Below are 15,752 nucleotides of genomic sequence, written 5' to 3'. Positions count from 1 at the left end.
GATCTCCTTACAGTCCAGGGGACTCTCAAGAGTCTTCTCCAACACCACAGTTCAAAAGTATCAATTCTTTGGTGCTCAGCTTTCTTCACAGTCCAACTCTCACATCCATACATGACCACTGGAAAACCATAGCCTTGACTAGATGAACCTTTGTTGACAAAGTGATGTCTCTGCTTTTTAATATGCTGTCTAGGTTGGTTATAACTTTCCTTCCAAGGAGTAAGCGTCTTTTAATTTCATGGCTGCAATCACCATCTGCAAAATAACAGGATCAGATATTAATAATGAGCCTATTAATATTATATCTGTTACATAATTTACAGTTTGACTGCCTGGCTTCCTTTTCTCATGAAATAGAAAAACTGACTTTTTTTCTGAGTATTTTTACAGGTTCTGCAAGAAGAAAAGAGAGAATTGAAGGCAGCTCTTCAGACTCAAGAAAATTTTATCCATGATGCAAGAATACAAAAGGAGAAGCTACAAGCAAAATTAAAGGCAGTTGACACTCAACACACAGTAGAGACTATAAGGTATAACCTTAAATATTATTAGTCTTAGCGACGGGGTAGTTTGGCATTGAACATGGTTTTTAATATTACATATTCATAATTTTGTGCTTGATCATATTATAGGTTTTCTTTATTTTAATTTCTGATTTAAATTTTTAGGTATTTTTTATATTTAAAAATTTAAATTTTTTAAATTTAAAATTTTTTTAAATTTAAAAATTTAAATTTTTAGGTATCTAAATTTAATTTTTAAATTTTGATTTAATTTAAATTTAATTTAACTTATATAAATTTATTAAATTTATATATTAAATATATTAAATTAAAAATTAAATTCAAATAAATATTAAATTTAATTTTATTAAATTTAAATAATAAAAATTTAAATAAATATTAAATATATTAAATAAATTTAAATTTAATTTAAATTCTGATTTAAATTTTTAGGTATTTTTTATATTTAAAAATTTAATTTTTTAAATTTAAAATTTTTAAATTTAAAAATTTAAATTTTTAGGTATCTAAAATATTAGATAATATTGTATGGTTATTTTTTTCTACCTTCAGTTTGGGTCCCCTAACCAAGAAACTCTGATGTTTAGAAAGTTAGAAACCCTTTTGTCAATCTGTATGGGCTTCCCAGGTGGTGCAGTGGTAAAGAATCCACCTACCAATGTAGGAGACGTGGGTTCAACCCCTTGGGTTGGAAAGATCCTCTGGAGGAGGAAATGACAACCCACGCCATTATTTTTGCCAGGATGATCCCATGGACAGAGGAGCCTGGCAGGCTACAGTCCATGGGGTTGTAAAGAGTCAGACATGACTTAGTGACTATTCTCTCTCTGTCTCCTGTTAATTTGTACCCTTGCTGAAACTCCAAACGTGAAAGGAATTATAGTTTCATGTCTCCTGGGAGGCCTACCTTCTTTGGTAAAATAGGTCATGATTAGTAGCTGGTAAGGACGTGTGTTCATATTCTGCGAGAACTCCAAAATTACAACTTGCTGCTGAGCAACCGTCAATAGAAGAATGCTGACTCCCACCAAAAAGATACCCCACGTCCAAGGGCAGAGGAGAAGCCCTAGCAAGATAGTAGGAGGGCACAATCACATTTAGAATCAAACCCCATACCGGCTAGAGATGCTCGGAGGGCTCAAACAAACCTTGTGCCACTGGGACCCAGAGATCCCACAGAGACTGAGGCAGAACTGTGTTTGAGTGTCTCCTGCAGAGGTACGGGTCAGCAGTGGCCTGCCGCGGAGGCAGGGGCTCTGGGTGCAGTAGAGCTGGGTATGGCATAAGCCCTCTTGGAGGAGGTCGCCATTAACCCCACCATAGAGCGGCCAGAACTTACACAGGGCTGGAGAAACAGACTGTTAGAGGGCACAAACAAAACCTTGTGCGCACCAGGACCCAGGAGAAAGGAGCAGTGACCCCACAAGAGGCTGACCCAGACTTGCCTGTGAGTGGCCAGGAGTCTCCAGCAGAGGCATGGGTTGGCGGTGGCCTGCTGCAGGGTCAGAGGCGCTGAGTGTGGCAGTGCGTGCATGGAACCTTTTGAAGGAAGTCTCTAGTATCTTCATTACCTCCACCATAGTTTGGCCTCAGGTCAAACAACAGGGAGGAAACTCGGGAGGGGGTGGGGGGGGGTGGGGAAGAGGGCCCACCCATATCAACAGAAAATTGGATTAAAGATTTACTGAACACTGCCCCGCCCATCAGAATAAGACCCAGTTTCCCCCTCAGTCAGTCTCTCCCATCAGGAAGCTTCCATAAGCCTCTTATTCTTATCCATCAGAGGGCAGACTGAAAACCACAATCACAGAAAACTAACCAAACTGATCACATGGACCACAACCTTGTCTAACTCAATGAAACTATGAGCCATGCCATGTAGGGCCACCAAGACGGACAGGTCATGATGGAGAGTTCTGACAAAACGTGTTCCACTGGAGAAGGGAATGGCAAACCACTTCAGTATTCTTGCCTTGAGAACCCCATGAACAGTATGAAAAGGCAAAAAGATAGGACATTGAAAGATGAACTCCCCAGGTCGGTAGGTGTCCAATATGCTACTAGAGATCATTGGAGAAATAACTCCAGAAAGAAGGAAGAGAGGGAACCAAAGCAAAAACAGGACCCAGTTGTGGATGTGGCTGGTGATGGAAGTAAAGTCCGATACGGTAAAGAGCAATACTGCATAGGAACCTGGAATGTTTAGTCCATGAATCAAGGCAAATTTGAAGTGATCAAACAGGAGATAGCAAGAGTGAACATCGACATTTCAGGAATCAGTGAACTAAAATAGACTGGAATGGGTGAATTTAACTCAGATGACCATTATATCTACTACTGTGGACAAGAATTCCTTAGAAGAAATGGAGTAGCCATCATGTCAACGAAAGAGTCTGAAATGCAGTACTTGGATGCAATCTCAAAAACAATAGAATGATCTCTGTTCGTTTCCAAGGCAAACCATTCAATATCACAGTAATCCAAGTCTATGCCCTGCCCTGTAATGCTGAAGAAGCTGAATGGTTCTGTGAAGACCTACAAGACCTTCTAGAAGTAACACCCCAAAAAGATGTCCTTTTCATTATAGGGGATTGGAATGCAAAAGTAGGATGTCAAGAAACACCTGGAGTAACAGGCAAATTTGGCCTTGGAGTACAAAAAGAAGCAGGTCAAAGGCTAATAGAGTTTTGCCAAGAGAACGCACTCTTTATAGCAAACACCCTCTTCCAACAACATAAGAGAAGACTCTACACATGGACATCACTAGATGGTCAATACCAAAATCAGATTGATTATATATTTTGCAGCCAAAGATGAAGGAGGTCTATACAGTCAGCTAACTTTTTTTGGTAAACCAGGAAACAGACTAAAGAATTCTGAAGAGTTTCATTACTAAAAAGAGTTGGGAAAATATGAACTGCCTCTGTGTTGTTTTTGTTTGCAGAGATACAGGCCTTTAACAGTCCTCCTGTGTCTTCCTGTAGATCGCTGGAGGAACCTCTGGCAGAAAGGAGGTATGCCTCTCAAGGGCAGGGGGACTTACAGAACGTGCTCTGCCAACTGGATTTTACCCACACTAGTGAAGAGCTTCTGCAGGCAGAGGTGACGCGTCTGGAAGGCAGGTAGATAATTACATGCATTTCAGCAATGTTCAAATTGTTAGAAACTATTTCAATCATTGTATTGATAAAGTAAGCTAATATAACAAATGAAAACCTGTTTTTTCCTCCAGCTTTCACAAATGGCCTAACTTCTGATTTCATTGAGATTAAAGGAGAACTTTGATCTCAATTAAAGGAGAACTTCCTAATCTTTTTACCACCAAACCTACCTGTCAGCCTGTACCTGTCTGTGCCCTTAATCTGTTAGAGTGGATGAATCAATGGATGACATGTCTGTGCTTCTAAGATTCCACTTATGTATAGTTTCTACAGTTTTTTCTTTTCTTTTATATATTGTCAATTCTTAATCTCTGCTAAATCGTTTCCCCTGGTATAAAATATGTTTTACTATTCCTCATCTTGGGAAAAAGATGAAAACCCTCCTTTAATTCTATATCCCTGTCAAGTTACCTCCATATTTCTCTGCTCTTCTTCAAAACCCAATTCTTCAAGAGGTGTCTATATTGACTCTCTGTATGTCTTCACATTTCTCCCATGCAGAAGGCCTTCAGTTAGACTGGCTTTCCCCTTTACCAGCCACCTCACTGGAGCTTCTCTTGGGGAGGTCTCGTTGGACATGTGGTGCTCCTTCTGTTCTGAAATGCTGTTGATATGTCCTTGTGTGTTGATTGAATCCTTATTTATGCTGTCCTATGCCCAGCTCACTTGTATTACTATACGGTGAACTTTTTTTTTTTTGGTCATACTGCAGAACTTTTTGATTGGGAGCAGTTTGCTATTTTATTTTAAACATAAATCACAGTCATTTGTACTCTAATAGTTTTCTGCATGTAGAAGATAAAAATATATAAACTGTTAGCCTGCAGGGAAAAAACAACCAAAAATTTTCCATTTTGCCTTTTTAAGTAACAAATTTTTGTCCCTACTCTAACTAATATATCTTTTATTTCTGTTTTTGGAAACCACTAAATATTTTCTTTGCATAGTAAATATACATGCATCCACAGTTTTTATTTCTCACCTTGAAGTACTTAAGATATTCTTAATTCTCATTACTGAAGTATATGTGCACACACTAGATTGAATAAGATAAAGTTTAGTATTCTTATTGATGGGCTTCCCTGGTGGCTCAGACGGTAAAGAATCCGCCTGCAATGCGGCAGACCTGGGTTCAATCCCTGGGTTGGGAAGATCCCCTGGAGGAGGGCTTGGCAACCCACTCAAGTATTCTTGCCTGGAGAATCCCCATAGACAGAGGAGCCTGGTGGGCTACAACCCCTGGGGTCGCAAAGAGTCGGACACAACTAAGCAGAGCACAGCACATTCTTACTGATGTGGCTTCCCTGGTGGCTCAGCAGGTGAAGAATCCATTTGTACCAAAGAAGGAGACACAGGTTAGATCCTTGAGTTGGGAAGATCCCCTGGAGAAAGTGTGGCAACACACTCCAGAATTCTTGCCTGAGAAATCCCACGGACAGAGGAGCCTGGTGGGGATCCATGGGATCACAAAAGAGGTGGACACGATTTAGCGGCTAAACAACAACAACAAAGTTGTTATTGGTATTAGAGTTAATATTTACATTTTTTATCATAGATTTTCCATTGACTAACTTTTTAGTGATCTTTTACATGTTTTGCTATGCTTTCGGCAGATTCCGAGGACTTGTGTCTTGCTTGTGACACACTGCCAACCTGGAACACCTTTTTCTCTTCAGGCCTCGATTTTCCCATCTTTAGAGAGGACAAGATTGTTTCTGATTTTTCTTCTCTCTACCTCAGTGTTTTATTTGACATATTATAGTCATATACTAAGTACCACATAATAAGCATTCTAGGATTTTTAGAAATAAAGTTGGGATAAATGGATACAAATACCCCTGTTCAGTAATAAAACTGAATGGCTTTAAAAATTATTTTTCTATATCAAAAGACTAGTAAAAAAAGGAACTCTTTTAGACAGCTTATTTGTATTGTTCAGTTTGAACAGAATACTCCCTGAAACAGGAACTGGAGGAATATACATGATTGTTTTGTATTGTTGTATTGCCAAGGTGATATTTTGAACGATAGCTTGTCTGGTAAATTGGTTGTGTGGGGGAACAATCTAACAGTTATTAAGCCTTTATTGAACAGTCTGGAACCGAATGATGAAGGGCCCGAGGGTATGGTGGACAAGGTTAAAGGGAAGTGAGAAGTAAAAGATATTATTTTAATTCTAGAATTTGTAGTTTGAGAGACAGAATATGTACATTAAAAGACCTAAGAGCAATTTAAAGTGAAAGTTCTAGAAAGTGTCTACCTTAAAACTCTTAATAATTGAAAGCAGACTGTTTGTAAGATGATTTTGGGGATTGAGGGTCAGGGTGGCTCTTTCCAGGTAAATGCTGATTCGATTCTTGAAAGGGTGTTGACTGTCCATTGTCAGGTGGTGGAGGGAGGTGCTGTGTGGTCAAGGGGGTGGTATGTGAAAAGAAAAGAAGTCAGGCTTAGCACATGGCACATGGCAGACTGTAAAGCCTAGCAATTTAGAAGCAAAAAGACTTTATAGTGGATATGAGCTATGAGATAGGAGAGGCATGGTGTCCCTGAGGTTCTTATTCTGATGAGGGATAAGTAAGGGTGACAGGTTGGAAACTCATGATTATTTTGGCAGCTGTGTGTAGGATGGGATTGTAATTAAGCTTGGTGAAGACTGACATGATGCCCGGTCATGTACAACTAGAGAGAAAAAACTGCCTACGTTGTTATAACATTTAGAATTTTGTAACCAGTAATATTTTAAGCAGATAGGAGGTATATAGGTGAACACAGAAGTCAAAAGTATCTCCCCAAAAGTTTGGATTGGCATGGACTTCTCTGACTCCACTGATATGGAAATTGGAAATGAGTTTTATTTTGGGTTAGAAAGTGATGTTTGTTTCTTGGACATTAAGAGAGTAGTTAGATAACTCAACTTGTGGGCTTCAGGATTTTGTTTTGTTTTAAATATGTGACCTTATTTTTGTCATGCAGCTTAGAATCTGTGAGTGCAACATGTAAACAGCTGAGTCAAGAGCTAATGGAGAAATACGGAGAGCTAAAGAAGATGGAAGTGCACAACAATGAGTACAGGGCTGAGATCAAGCAGGTGCGAGTGGCAGACCCCGCTGTGTTTGTAGACTGAGCGGTGGGTTGGGAGGTTATAGGAGTTAATAAGAAAAATGTCATCCAGAGGCCCTTTGATGCTCATGAGTAGGGTACCTGTAATGTGCTTAGGAGAATATCTTTCTGTGTCATCCTCAGGGATGCCGTTTAAGTATTTTCAAGATAACTGAAGCCTGCCCCCTTTGAACTCTACAACTTTATTTTAAATGTGTCTTGATGAAAAATTTTCTAAAAGATACACAGCTTCTTGCTTGCATGAACACATGACCATATTAATTGACGTGGCATTTAGTATTTTCTTACTGACTGAAGGTGGTGATGGATGTGTATTCTCTTCTGTGCTGTGGGTAGTCATATCCTCATTGGCATTTGAAGTTTGTGGAATTTGTCTCTGTGTTATTGGGCCCTGGCTGTCCTATTTGTTGAGTCATTTCTTTTTATTACTTCTTTGAGATTACTTCTAGCCCTGTTTTTTCTTCTCTTTCTGTTATCTTCTATGGACCAGGAAACCATATAAGCAAAAATTTTAGATTTGCAACTAAAAAAAGAGTGAAGGTAACAAATGCTGTCCTCTAAACAATGTGTGCTTCAGTTTTCTGATGCTGGTTCTCAGCATTTGAGTCAGCAATCTCTCCCTGTTTTGAGATCTAATAAATAATTGTGGGTATAACCACCTGACCTGTACAGATATGCAGCTTGGTAAATTGCTAATTTTTTGCAGATTTAATTAGGGGAAAATTTATGACTTGAGGCAGGGTAAAAATTACTCTATTATTAATATTATATTTTTCTATCTAACATGTCTTCTCTCAATTTTTAATGCTTTCTATTTTTTTGTAGTTGAAAGAACAGATTTTACAGGCTGAACAGAGCTACAGTTCTGTACTAGAAGGAATGAAGATGGAGATCTCCCAGCTAACTCGAGAGTTACATCAGCGAGATATCACTATTGCTTCCACCAAAAGTTCTTCTTCTGACATGGAAAAGCGACTCAAAGTGGAGCTACAAAAGGCAGAAGAAAAAGCAGTAGAGCATAAGGTAAAACTTGAACAAGAATTTTCTTTATTTGAAGTTTGTTTATGAAGGTTCAGTTTATTAAAGTTATAATTTCCATAGTGTTTAATTCAGTAAATTGTTATGAATCCTCTTCTTTAGGCTGGTTAACAAGTAGTCTAGTGAAGATTGGCAGGAGTTAAGAGTAGTTCAGACAAGTGAAAAGACTATTTCTGTGGTGAGTGGTGAAGGTTACCATGTTCACTGTGGCAGGTGGGACAAGTGGTGAGGGATGAGGTGGGAAAGCAGGGATTAGCTCCTAAAGGGCCTGCCTGCCCTGTACAGGAGTTTTCATGTTATCTTGGGGTCAGTAGAGAATGGGTTAAACAGGAGTAAAAAGTTTCTGTGGTTGTATGTAGAAGAAGCAAGGAGGCAGAGTGACCACTCAGATGCTGTCACAGCAGTGAGGTGGTGGCCTGAGCACTGCGCAGGGGAGACCCAGGGAAATGGACGCATTCTGGAGATACTTGCCTGTTAAGATTGAGTAGGCTTTGTATTTGACTGGATAGGGAGAGCGAGTTAGATAGAGTTAGGGAAGGATGTCACTAGGATTCCGGCTTTGGCAACTGATTAGAGAGTGATGCTCTTTAATGAAATACAGAAAAGATAAGGAGCAGGTTTGGGGGGGGATAATGAATTTGTATGAAAGGTACCCAAAATGGGGAAGCTGGCAGATGGGACACTGGTTTTGAGATAAAAGCTGGACTTTCATATGGAAATATCTAATAGTTCCACAGAAGGCCTGGAGTGCAAGATTAAAATCAAGGTAAGACATTTAGCTGTGGAAGTCTTTACATGAAGTTGGCATTTGAAACTCCAAGAGACTTAGGTATTGTAAGCAGAAGGCAGGAGAAGGCATAGAGTGTGAAGAGGAGAGACTTGAACCCAACTTAGGAGACTACTCATTTAGGGTAAAAAGGTGCCAGAATGATGCTAAAAATGAAAGAGACAAAAAGGAAGAAAACCAGATAGTTCTCACAAAAGAAGTAGGAAGCCAAGGAAGGCAGGAATCTTCAAGTAGGAATAAGCTACTACCTTGAAAGGAGGGCAGATTATGAGATGCTGGAGGCAGAGGCCAGAAAGAAGAGTCCCAGAGAGTCACCAGTGCCTGGATTGATCTGTTTAGAATAATACTCTTAATTGCATGTGTACAAATTCATGTTGAAACACCTCTTCAAAAAACTTTTTAGGAAGTATTTGTATATATGAATGAAGAATGTAACTTCACCTAATGAAAATTTGGGGAATTTTCATTAGGTGAAGTTTTGTGGAAACTTTTTGGAATTTGTGGAAAAATTTTTTAAGATGCATTTGATTTATTCATCACATTTATTTCTTTTTTTCTACTTTTCCCTTCTCAGGAGATGTTGGGTCAGCTGGAATCACTCAAATTAGAAAATCGTCATCTTTCTGAAATGGTGATGAAATTGGAATTGGGTTTACATGAGGTACATATATAGAAACGTGCTTTTCTACTGTCCAAGCTTTAAAAGAAATTACTTTGTAAATACTGATATTGTAAAGAGAAAGCTAAGATCAAACTATGAAATGATCCTTCTGCAAAAACTTTCTCAAAAAGAAGTCAAGACAGTGATAGGAGTGAGCAAAATATGACTCTTCACTCCAACAACTGGGAGATTTAAAAAAATACTGTATGTGATAAAAATACATGTACAGTCTGTGTTCTTAATAGAATGTATATAAAGGGTTTAGCATAGTGTCTGGCATTTCAGTGCAGTTCACTTCAGTCGCTCAGTCGTGTCCGACTCTTTGAGACCCATGAATCGCAGCACGCCAAGCCTCCCTGTCCATCTGGAGTAAACCAGCTCCCGGAGTTTACTCAGACTCATGCCCATCAAGTCGGTGATGCCATCCAGCCATCTCATCCTCTGTCGTCCCCTTCTTCTCCTGCCCCCAATCCTTCCCAGCATCAGGGTCTTTTCCAATGAGTCAACTCTTCACATGAGGTGGCCAAAGTACTGGAGTTTCAGCTTCAGCATCAGTCCTTCCAATGAACACCCAGGACTGATCTCCTTTAGGATGGACTGGTAGGATCTCCTTGCAGTCCACGGGACCCTCAAGAGTCTTTTCCAACACCACAGTTCAAAAGCATCAATTCTTTGGCACTCAGCTTTTTTCACAGTCCAACTCTCACATCCATACATGACCACTGGAAAAACCATAGCCTTGACCAGACGGACCTTTGTTGGCAAAGTAATGTCTCTGCTTTTTAATATGCTGTCTAGGTTGGTCATAACTTTCCTTCCAAGGAGTAAGCGTCTTTTAATTTCATGGCTGCAATCACCATCTGCAATGATTTTGGACCCCAAAAAATAAAGTCTGACACTGTTTCCACTGTCTCCCCATCTATTTCCCATGAGGTGATGGGACCAGATGCCATGATCTTAGTTTTCTGAATGTTAAGCTTTAAGCCAACTTTTTCACTCTCCTCTTTCACTTTCATCAAGAGGCTTTTTAGTTCCTCTTCACTCTCTGCCATAAGGGTGGTGTCATCTGCATATCTGAGGTTATTGATAGTTTCTTCTGGCAATCTTGATTCCAGCTTGTGCTTCTTCCAGCCCAGCGTTTCTCATGATGTGCTCTGCATATAAGTTAAATAAGCAGGGTGACAATATACAGCCTTGACGTACTCCTTTTCCTATTTAGAACCAGTCTGTTGTTCCATGCCCAGTTCTAACTGTTGCTTCCTGACTTGCATACAGGTGGTATATAATAAATACTTAACACTGTTATTATTACTGTAATTACTATTTTCACAATCTTTTCATTATAAAGTATGTCATCTTTTAAGTATTTTTGTTTTAAATATATTTCTACAAGGTAAAAGTGTTAAGTGAAAGTGTTAGTCGCTCAGTTGTATCTGACTCTGTGACCCCCAGACTATAGCCCTTCAGGCTCCTCTGTTCATAGGATTCTCCAGGCAAAAATATTGGAGGTGGGTAGCCATTCCCTTCTCCAGGGGATCTTCCCAACTCAGAGATCAAACCTGTATCACCTGCATTGTAGGCAGATTCTTTACCTTCTGAGCCATTAGAGAAAATGCACTTCATTTAATCAAATATTCTAGAATCTTTTATGCTGAAAGTATTTAGTAGACAGTGTAATAGATACAAGGATGAATAAGATTCTTGTCTTTACAAGATTGAGGGTAATCCAGTAGGGAGGATAAGAAATGTAAACAAGCTTCTCTGAAACCAGAGAACAGGATTAGCTAACAGAGAGTTACCAACTGTGTAAGTGCTCTTTAAACTATTTTGTTATAAAATTGTTATTTTTGCAAAATGACCCATCTGTTTCTTACCCTCTTTTCTTGATACAGGTCAAATGCCCAGAGATTTTAGAAATTCTTTTTTTCTGTTTTTCTGGAGAGTATATGCCTCCAAAAATTCATGGTTATGCAATGCCCCTGTTGGCTCCTAAGTAGTTTTAGTTTCACTCTCAAGGATTGTGGAGGCTGGGGTGGAAGAACATGCAAAACACTACACGAATACTTTATTTCAGCTAAAGGAAAATACAGGGAACCATTTTTATAATCTTTTGAGAGGGTGAGACACTCTTAGCATCTTGAAACCACAAAGAATTTTACAACATAAAGAATTCTACAATATAAAAATATAAAATTTCTGGACTACAAAAGGCCCCATTTAAAAGACTGATAGACTAGAGGAAAACAATCTGTTAACAGACAAAAGGTTAATATAAAATATTAATATATAAGGCCTTATAAAGATAACATAATCATTGGGATCTAGTAGGAAAATAGGTTCAGTTCAGTACAGTTCAGTCACTCAGTCGTGTCCAACTTTGAGACCCCATGGACTGCAGCAGGGCGGGCTTCCCTGTCTATTACCAGTTCCCAGAGCTTGCTCAAACTAATGTGCATCAAGTCGGTGATGCCATGCAACCATCTCATCATCGGTCGTCCCTTTCTCCTCCTGCCCTCAATCTTTCCCAGCATCGGGGTCTTTTCAGATGAGTCAGTTCTTTGCATGAGGTGGCCAAAGTATTGGAGCTTCAGCTTCAGCATCAATCCTGCCAATGAATATTCAGGACTGATTTCCTTTGGGGTTGACTGGTTGGATCTCCTTGCAGTCCAAGGGACTCTCAAGAATCTTCTCCAACACCGCAGTTCAAAAGCATCAATTCTTCAGTGCTCAGCTTTCTTTATAGTCCCACTCTCACATCGATACACGACTGTTGGAAAAACCATAGCTTTGACTACATGGACCTTTGTCAGCAAAGTAATGTCTCTGCTTTTTAATATGCTATCTAGGCTGGTCATAGCCTTTCTTCCAAGGAGCAAGCGTCTTTTAATTTCATGGCTGCAGTCACCATCTGCAGTGATTTTGGAGCCCAAGAAAATAAAGTCTCTCACTGTTTCCATTGTTTCCCCATCTATTTCCCATGAAGTGATGGGACCGGATGCCATGATCTTAGTTTTTTGAATGTTGAGTTTTAAGCCAACTTTTTCACTCTGCTCTTTAACTTTCATCAAGAGGCTTGTTTGTTCTTCACTTTCTGTCATAAGGGTGGTGTCATCTGCATGTCTGAGGTTATTGATATTTCTCTCAGCAATATTTATTCTACCTTGTGCTTCATCCAGCCCAGCATTTCTCATGATGTACTCTGCATATAAGTTAAATAAGCAGAGTGATGATATATAGCCTTGACATACTCCTTTCCCAATTTGGAACCAGTTTGTTGTTCCATGTCCGGTTCTGTTGCTTCTTGACCTGCATACAGATTTCTCAGGGGGCAGGTGAGGTGATCTGGTATTCTCATCTCTTGAAGAATTTTCCACAGTTTGTTGTGATCTACACAGTCCATAAATAGATAATCATAGAAGTAATACAGAAATTCAGCAAAGAAGAAAAGCAGTTACATCCCTTTAATAATCAAAAGAAATAAATATTCTTTTGTTTACTGGCTTGACAATGATTTTTTAAAAACTGATATAACCAGTGTTGGCAGGGATATAGAGCAACAGGCTCTTTAGTGATCTGTTAATGAGAAAGTAAATTGACAGCTATTCTGGAGGGCAGTTTAGCAATGTCCATTAAACCGAATGTAAATACATGCAGTCTATAAAGTCCTGAGTCATGTGCATTTCTGATTGTGGTTGTCATTGCTGAATTATTCTCCTTTTGTCATCAGTTTGCATTCCCAAAGAACCCATCCTGGAGAAGCAAATGCATGAAAATGGTCATTTCAGTATTGTTTGCAGTATCCACAATTTTGAAAAAATGTAAATGTTAGTTTGCAGAGGGATGGTTTCATGATTTTCTTTACTAGGAAATGTTATGCCGTCATTTAATGTGGCAGATGAACATATACTCCCTCGCCGAATCCCTCTAAAACTAAAGTGAAAGGACTTAAAGCAAACATACAAGGATGAAAAAGTAGGAGAGGAGACAACAGCTAAATATTTTGTAAGGGGGAAGGTGGGTGGAAAGAAGGAAAGAAGAAAGGAAGGATGCATAGATGGAAGGAAGGAAAACGACTTTATACACCTTGATAAGCAATACTAAGCTAGTGGTGGAGAAAACCAACAGCTTGATTTGCACCACAGAGTCTTCAAAAGGCTCAGGATTTCAGTTCAATTCAGTTGTGGCTGACTCGATGCAACCCCATGGACTGCAGCACGCCAGTCTTCCCTGTCCGTCACCAATTCCCAGAGCTTGCTCAAAGTCATGTCCGTTGAGTCAGTGACGCCATCCAACCATCTCATCCTCTGTCATCCCCTTCTCCTCCTGCCTTCAGTCTTTCCCAGCATCTTTCCCAGGGTCTTTTCCAGTGAGTCAGTTCTTCATATCAGGTGGTCAAAGTATTGGAGCTTCAGCTTCAGCAACAGTCCTTCCAGTGAATATTCAGGACTGATTTCCTTTACAATTGACTCGTTGGATCTCCTTGCAGTCCAGAGGACTCTCAAGAGTCTCCAACACCACAGTTCAAAAGCATCATTTCTTTGGTGCTCAGGTTTCTTTATGGTCCAACTCTCACATCTGTGCATGACTTCTGGAAAAACCATAGCTTTGGCTAGATGAACCTTTGTTGACAAAGGAATGTCTCTGCTTTTTGATATGCTGTCTTGGTTGGTCATAGCTTTTCTTCCAAAGAGCAAGTGTCTTTTAATTTCATGGCTGCAGTCACCATCTGCAGTGATTTTGGAGCCCAAGAACATAAAGTCTGTCACTGCTCAGGATTTGGAAATAGCTGATTGAGACTTTTATCTTATGTAGTGTGATTACCTGTTCATATTTAAGAGTTGCGAACTCTCAGAGGTGCTTAACCTAGACTATGGCCAGAGATTCTGTTCAGCTTAATTTCTCCTGAAACCTCTAACAATGGTAATGATGTCCTTTCTTCACACAGCCAGGTGTGTGCTTGCTATGCACTTTTTATATTACCTTTCACATTCATTTGTTTGTAATTGTTGTTAATAAAATAGTAAATTTGAGAAAAATTTAAATGATGCCTGCTTGGAAAAAGCAAACATTATCTTCTTCTAAAAGATATCTTTAATGACATCAGATATGAAACTGGCTGTTGAGAATCATGTCAGCAATTTAGACTTCCTCTGATTTTGAAGTTACAGTGTAAACATGATGTATGTATTAAGAACAGTTATTAAAAAGTTCCATTTTGCATTTATCATCCTAGGAAGTTGATATTACTTTTATGAATGAATAATTTTGGCTAAATAACTTTTAATAAAAGTATCTAATTAGCTTTGTAATGAAAGCAATAGCTCTGATAAATTATTTACCACAGTGAAAATAAAAGTCACTAGTAGTTCATAGTTTAACTCCTATGTCCTGCAGATTTTTTTTTTTTTGAGATTTTATCTGTCAACAACTTGCTGAAAGATTTTATAACTTATTCTCACTACTAGTACACATAGTTAAATGGTTGTATTTTAAGCTTTATTTTTTTGTTAGGTAAATTGTGTTTGTCAAACTACTTGACCAGCTTATTTTCAAAAAATTCTTTATAGAAAAGAGCAAGCTAAACATCGTATTAAATTCCAAAGAAGACAACCATAATTTTTCAGAATGCTAATGAAAATATTTTGTCATTAGAAAAAAATGGTCCAGACTTGTGTTTTTTTAGGTGCTATATTACTAGGAAATACCTAGAATTGAAGAGCAATAGAATTTATAATCACAGAATTCAGACCATATCAGAGTAGTAATTCCTACCTTATCCTTGTTGAATACTGACTTACCATGTCAAATCAATCTCACATACCAGAATAGGTACAACATTATGTAAAAGTCTTTAAGACCAGAGAGTTATTTATTTAAAAGTTGTCCATGCCAGCCAGAATTCCTTTTCAGAACATTATGTTCAGATTTCTTTCTTTGAAATAGGTCTCTTGGTTTTCTTCCACAGGTATTGTGGGGCTATTCAACCTTCTGTCTCCATCTTTTTTTTTTTTTAAGTTAAACTATAGTTGTATAATTGCATAGTTACAATATTATATCAAAGTGTACAACATAGTTGTTCAATATTTTTATAGATTATACTGTTTAAAATAATTATAAAATAATGGCTATATTGTCTGCTGTATAATATATCCTTGTAGCTTATTTATTTTATACGTAGTAGTTTGTGCCTCTTAATCCCCTACCCCTGTCTAGCCGCACCCCTCTTCCCTCTCCCCATTGGTAACTGTTCTGTGTCTGTGAGTCTGTTTCTGTTTTGTAATATCCATTTGTTTTATTTTTTGTTTTCCACATATAAGTGATAACATATAGTCTTTGTATTTCTCTGTCTGATTTATTTCACTAAGCTCAACTTTCTCTTTCTTAAAGAAGAATTCTTGGTTACTATTTTCTTTCTTTTTGTCTGTTTTTGATTCTCATTTGTAGCTTTCTTCCATTCTAGT

The 15,752-nt window shown here is 38.5% G+C and overlaps 1 protein-coding gene across 12 annotated transcripts in view; it reads left to right on the top strand.

Moving 5' to 3' along the window:
- Positions 1–15,752, top strand: part of CEP63 (centrosomal protein 63) — a 79,517-nt gene that overhangs the window by 59,876 nt on the left and 3,889 nt on the right. For all 12 annotated transcript variants that reach the window (XM_043474351.1, XM_043474353.1, XM_043474358.1 and 9 more), the window contains 5 exons: positions 391–530; positions 3,509–3,646; positions 6,659–6,773; positions 7,631–7,828; positions 9,205–9,291. In XM_043474351.1, coding sequence (XP_043330286.1) covers positions 391–530; positions 3,509–3,646; positions 6,659–6,773; positions 7,631–7,828; positions 9,205–9,291 — 678 coding nt within the window. The remainder of the gene's footprint in view (positions 1–390; positions 531–3,508; positions 3,647–6,658; positions 6,774–7,630; positions 7,829–9,204; positions 9,292–15,752) is intronic.

The sequence above is a fragment of the Cervus canadensis genome, chromosome 7 (genome assembly GCF_019320065.1).
Source record: "Cervus canadensis isolate Bull #8, Minnesota chromosome 7, ASM1932006v1, whole genome shotgun sequence".
Lineage (NCBI taxonomy): Eukaryota > Metazoa > Chordata > Mammalia > Artiodactyla > Cervidae > Cervus > Cervus canadensis.
Note: the sequence above shows the minus strand (reverse complement) of the source record. Positions and strands in the feature narration are given on the sequence as shown.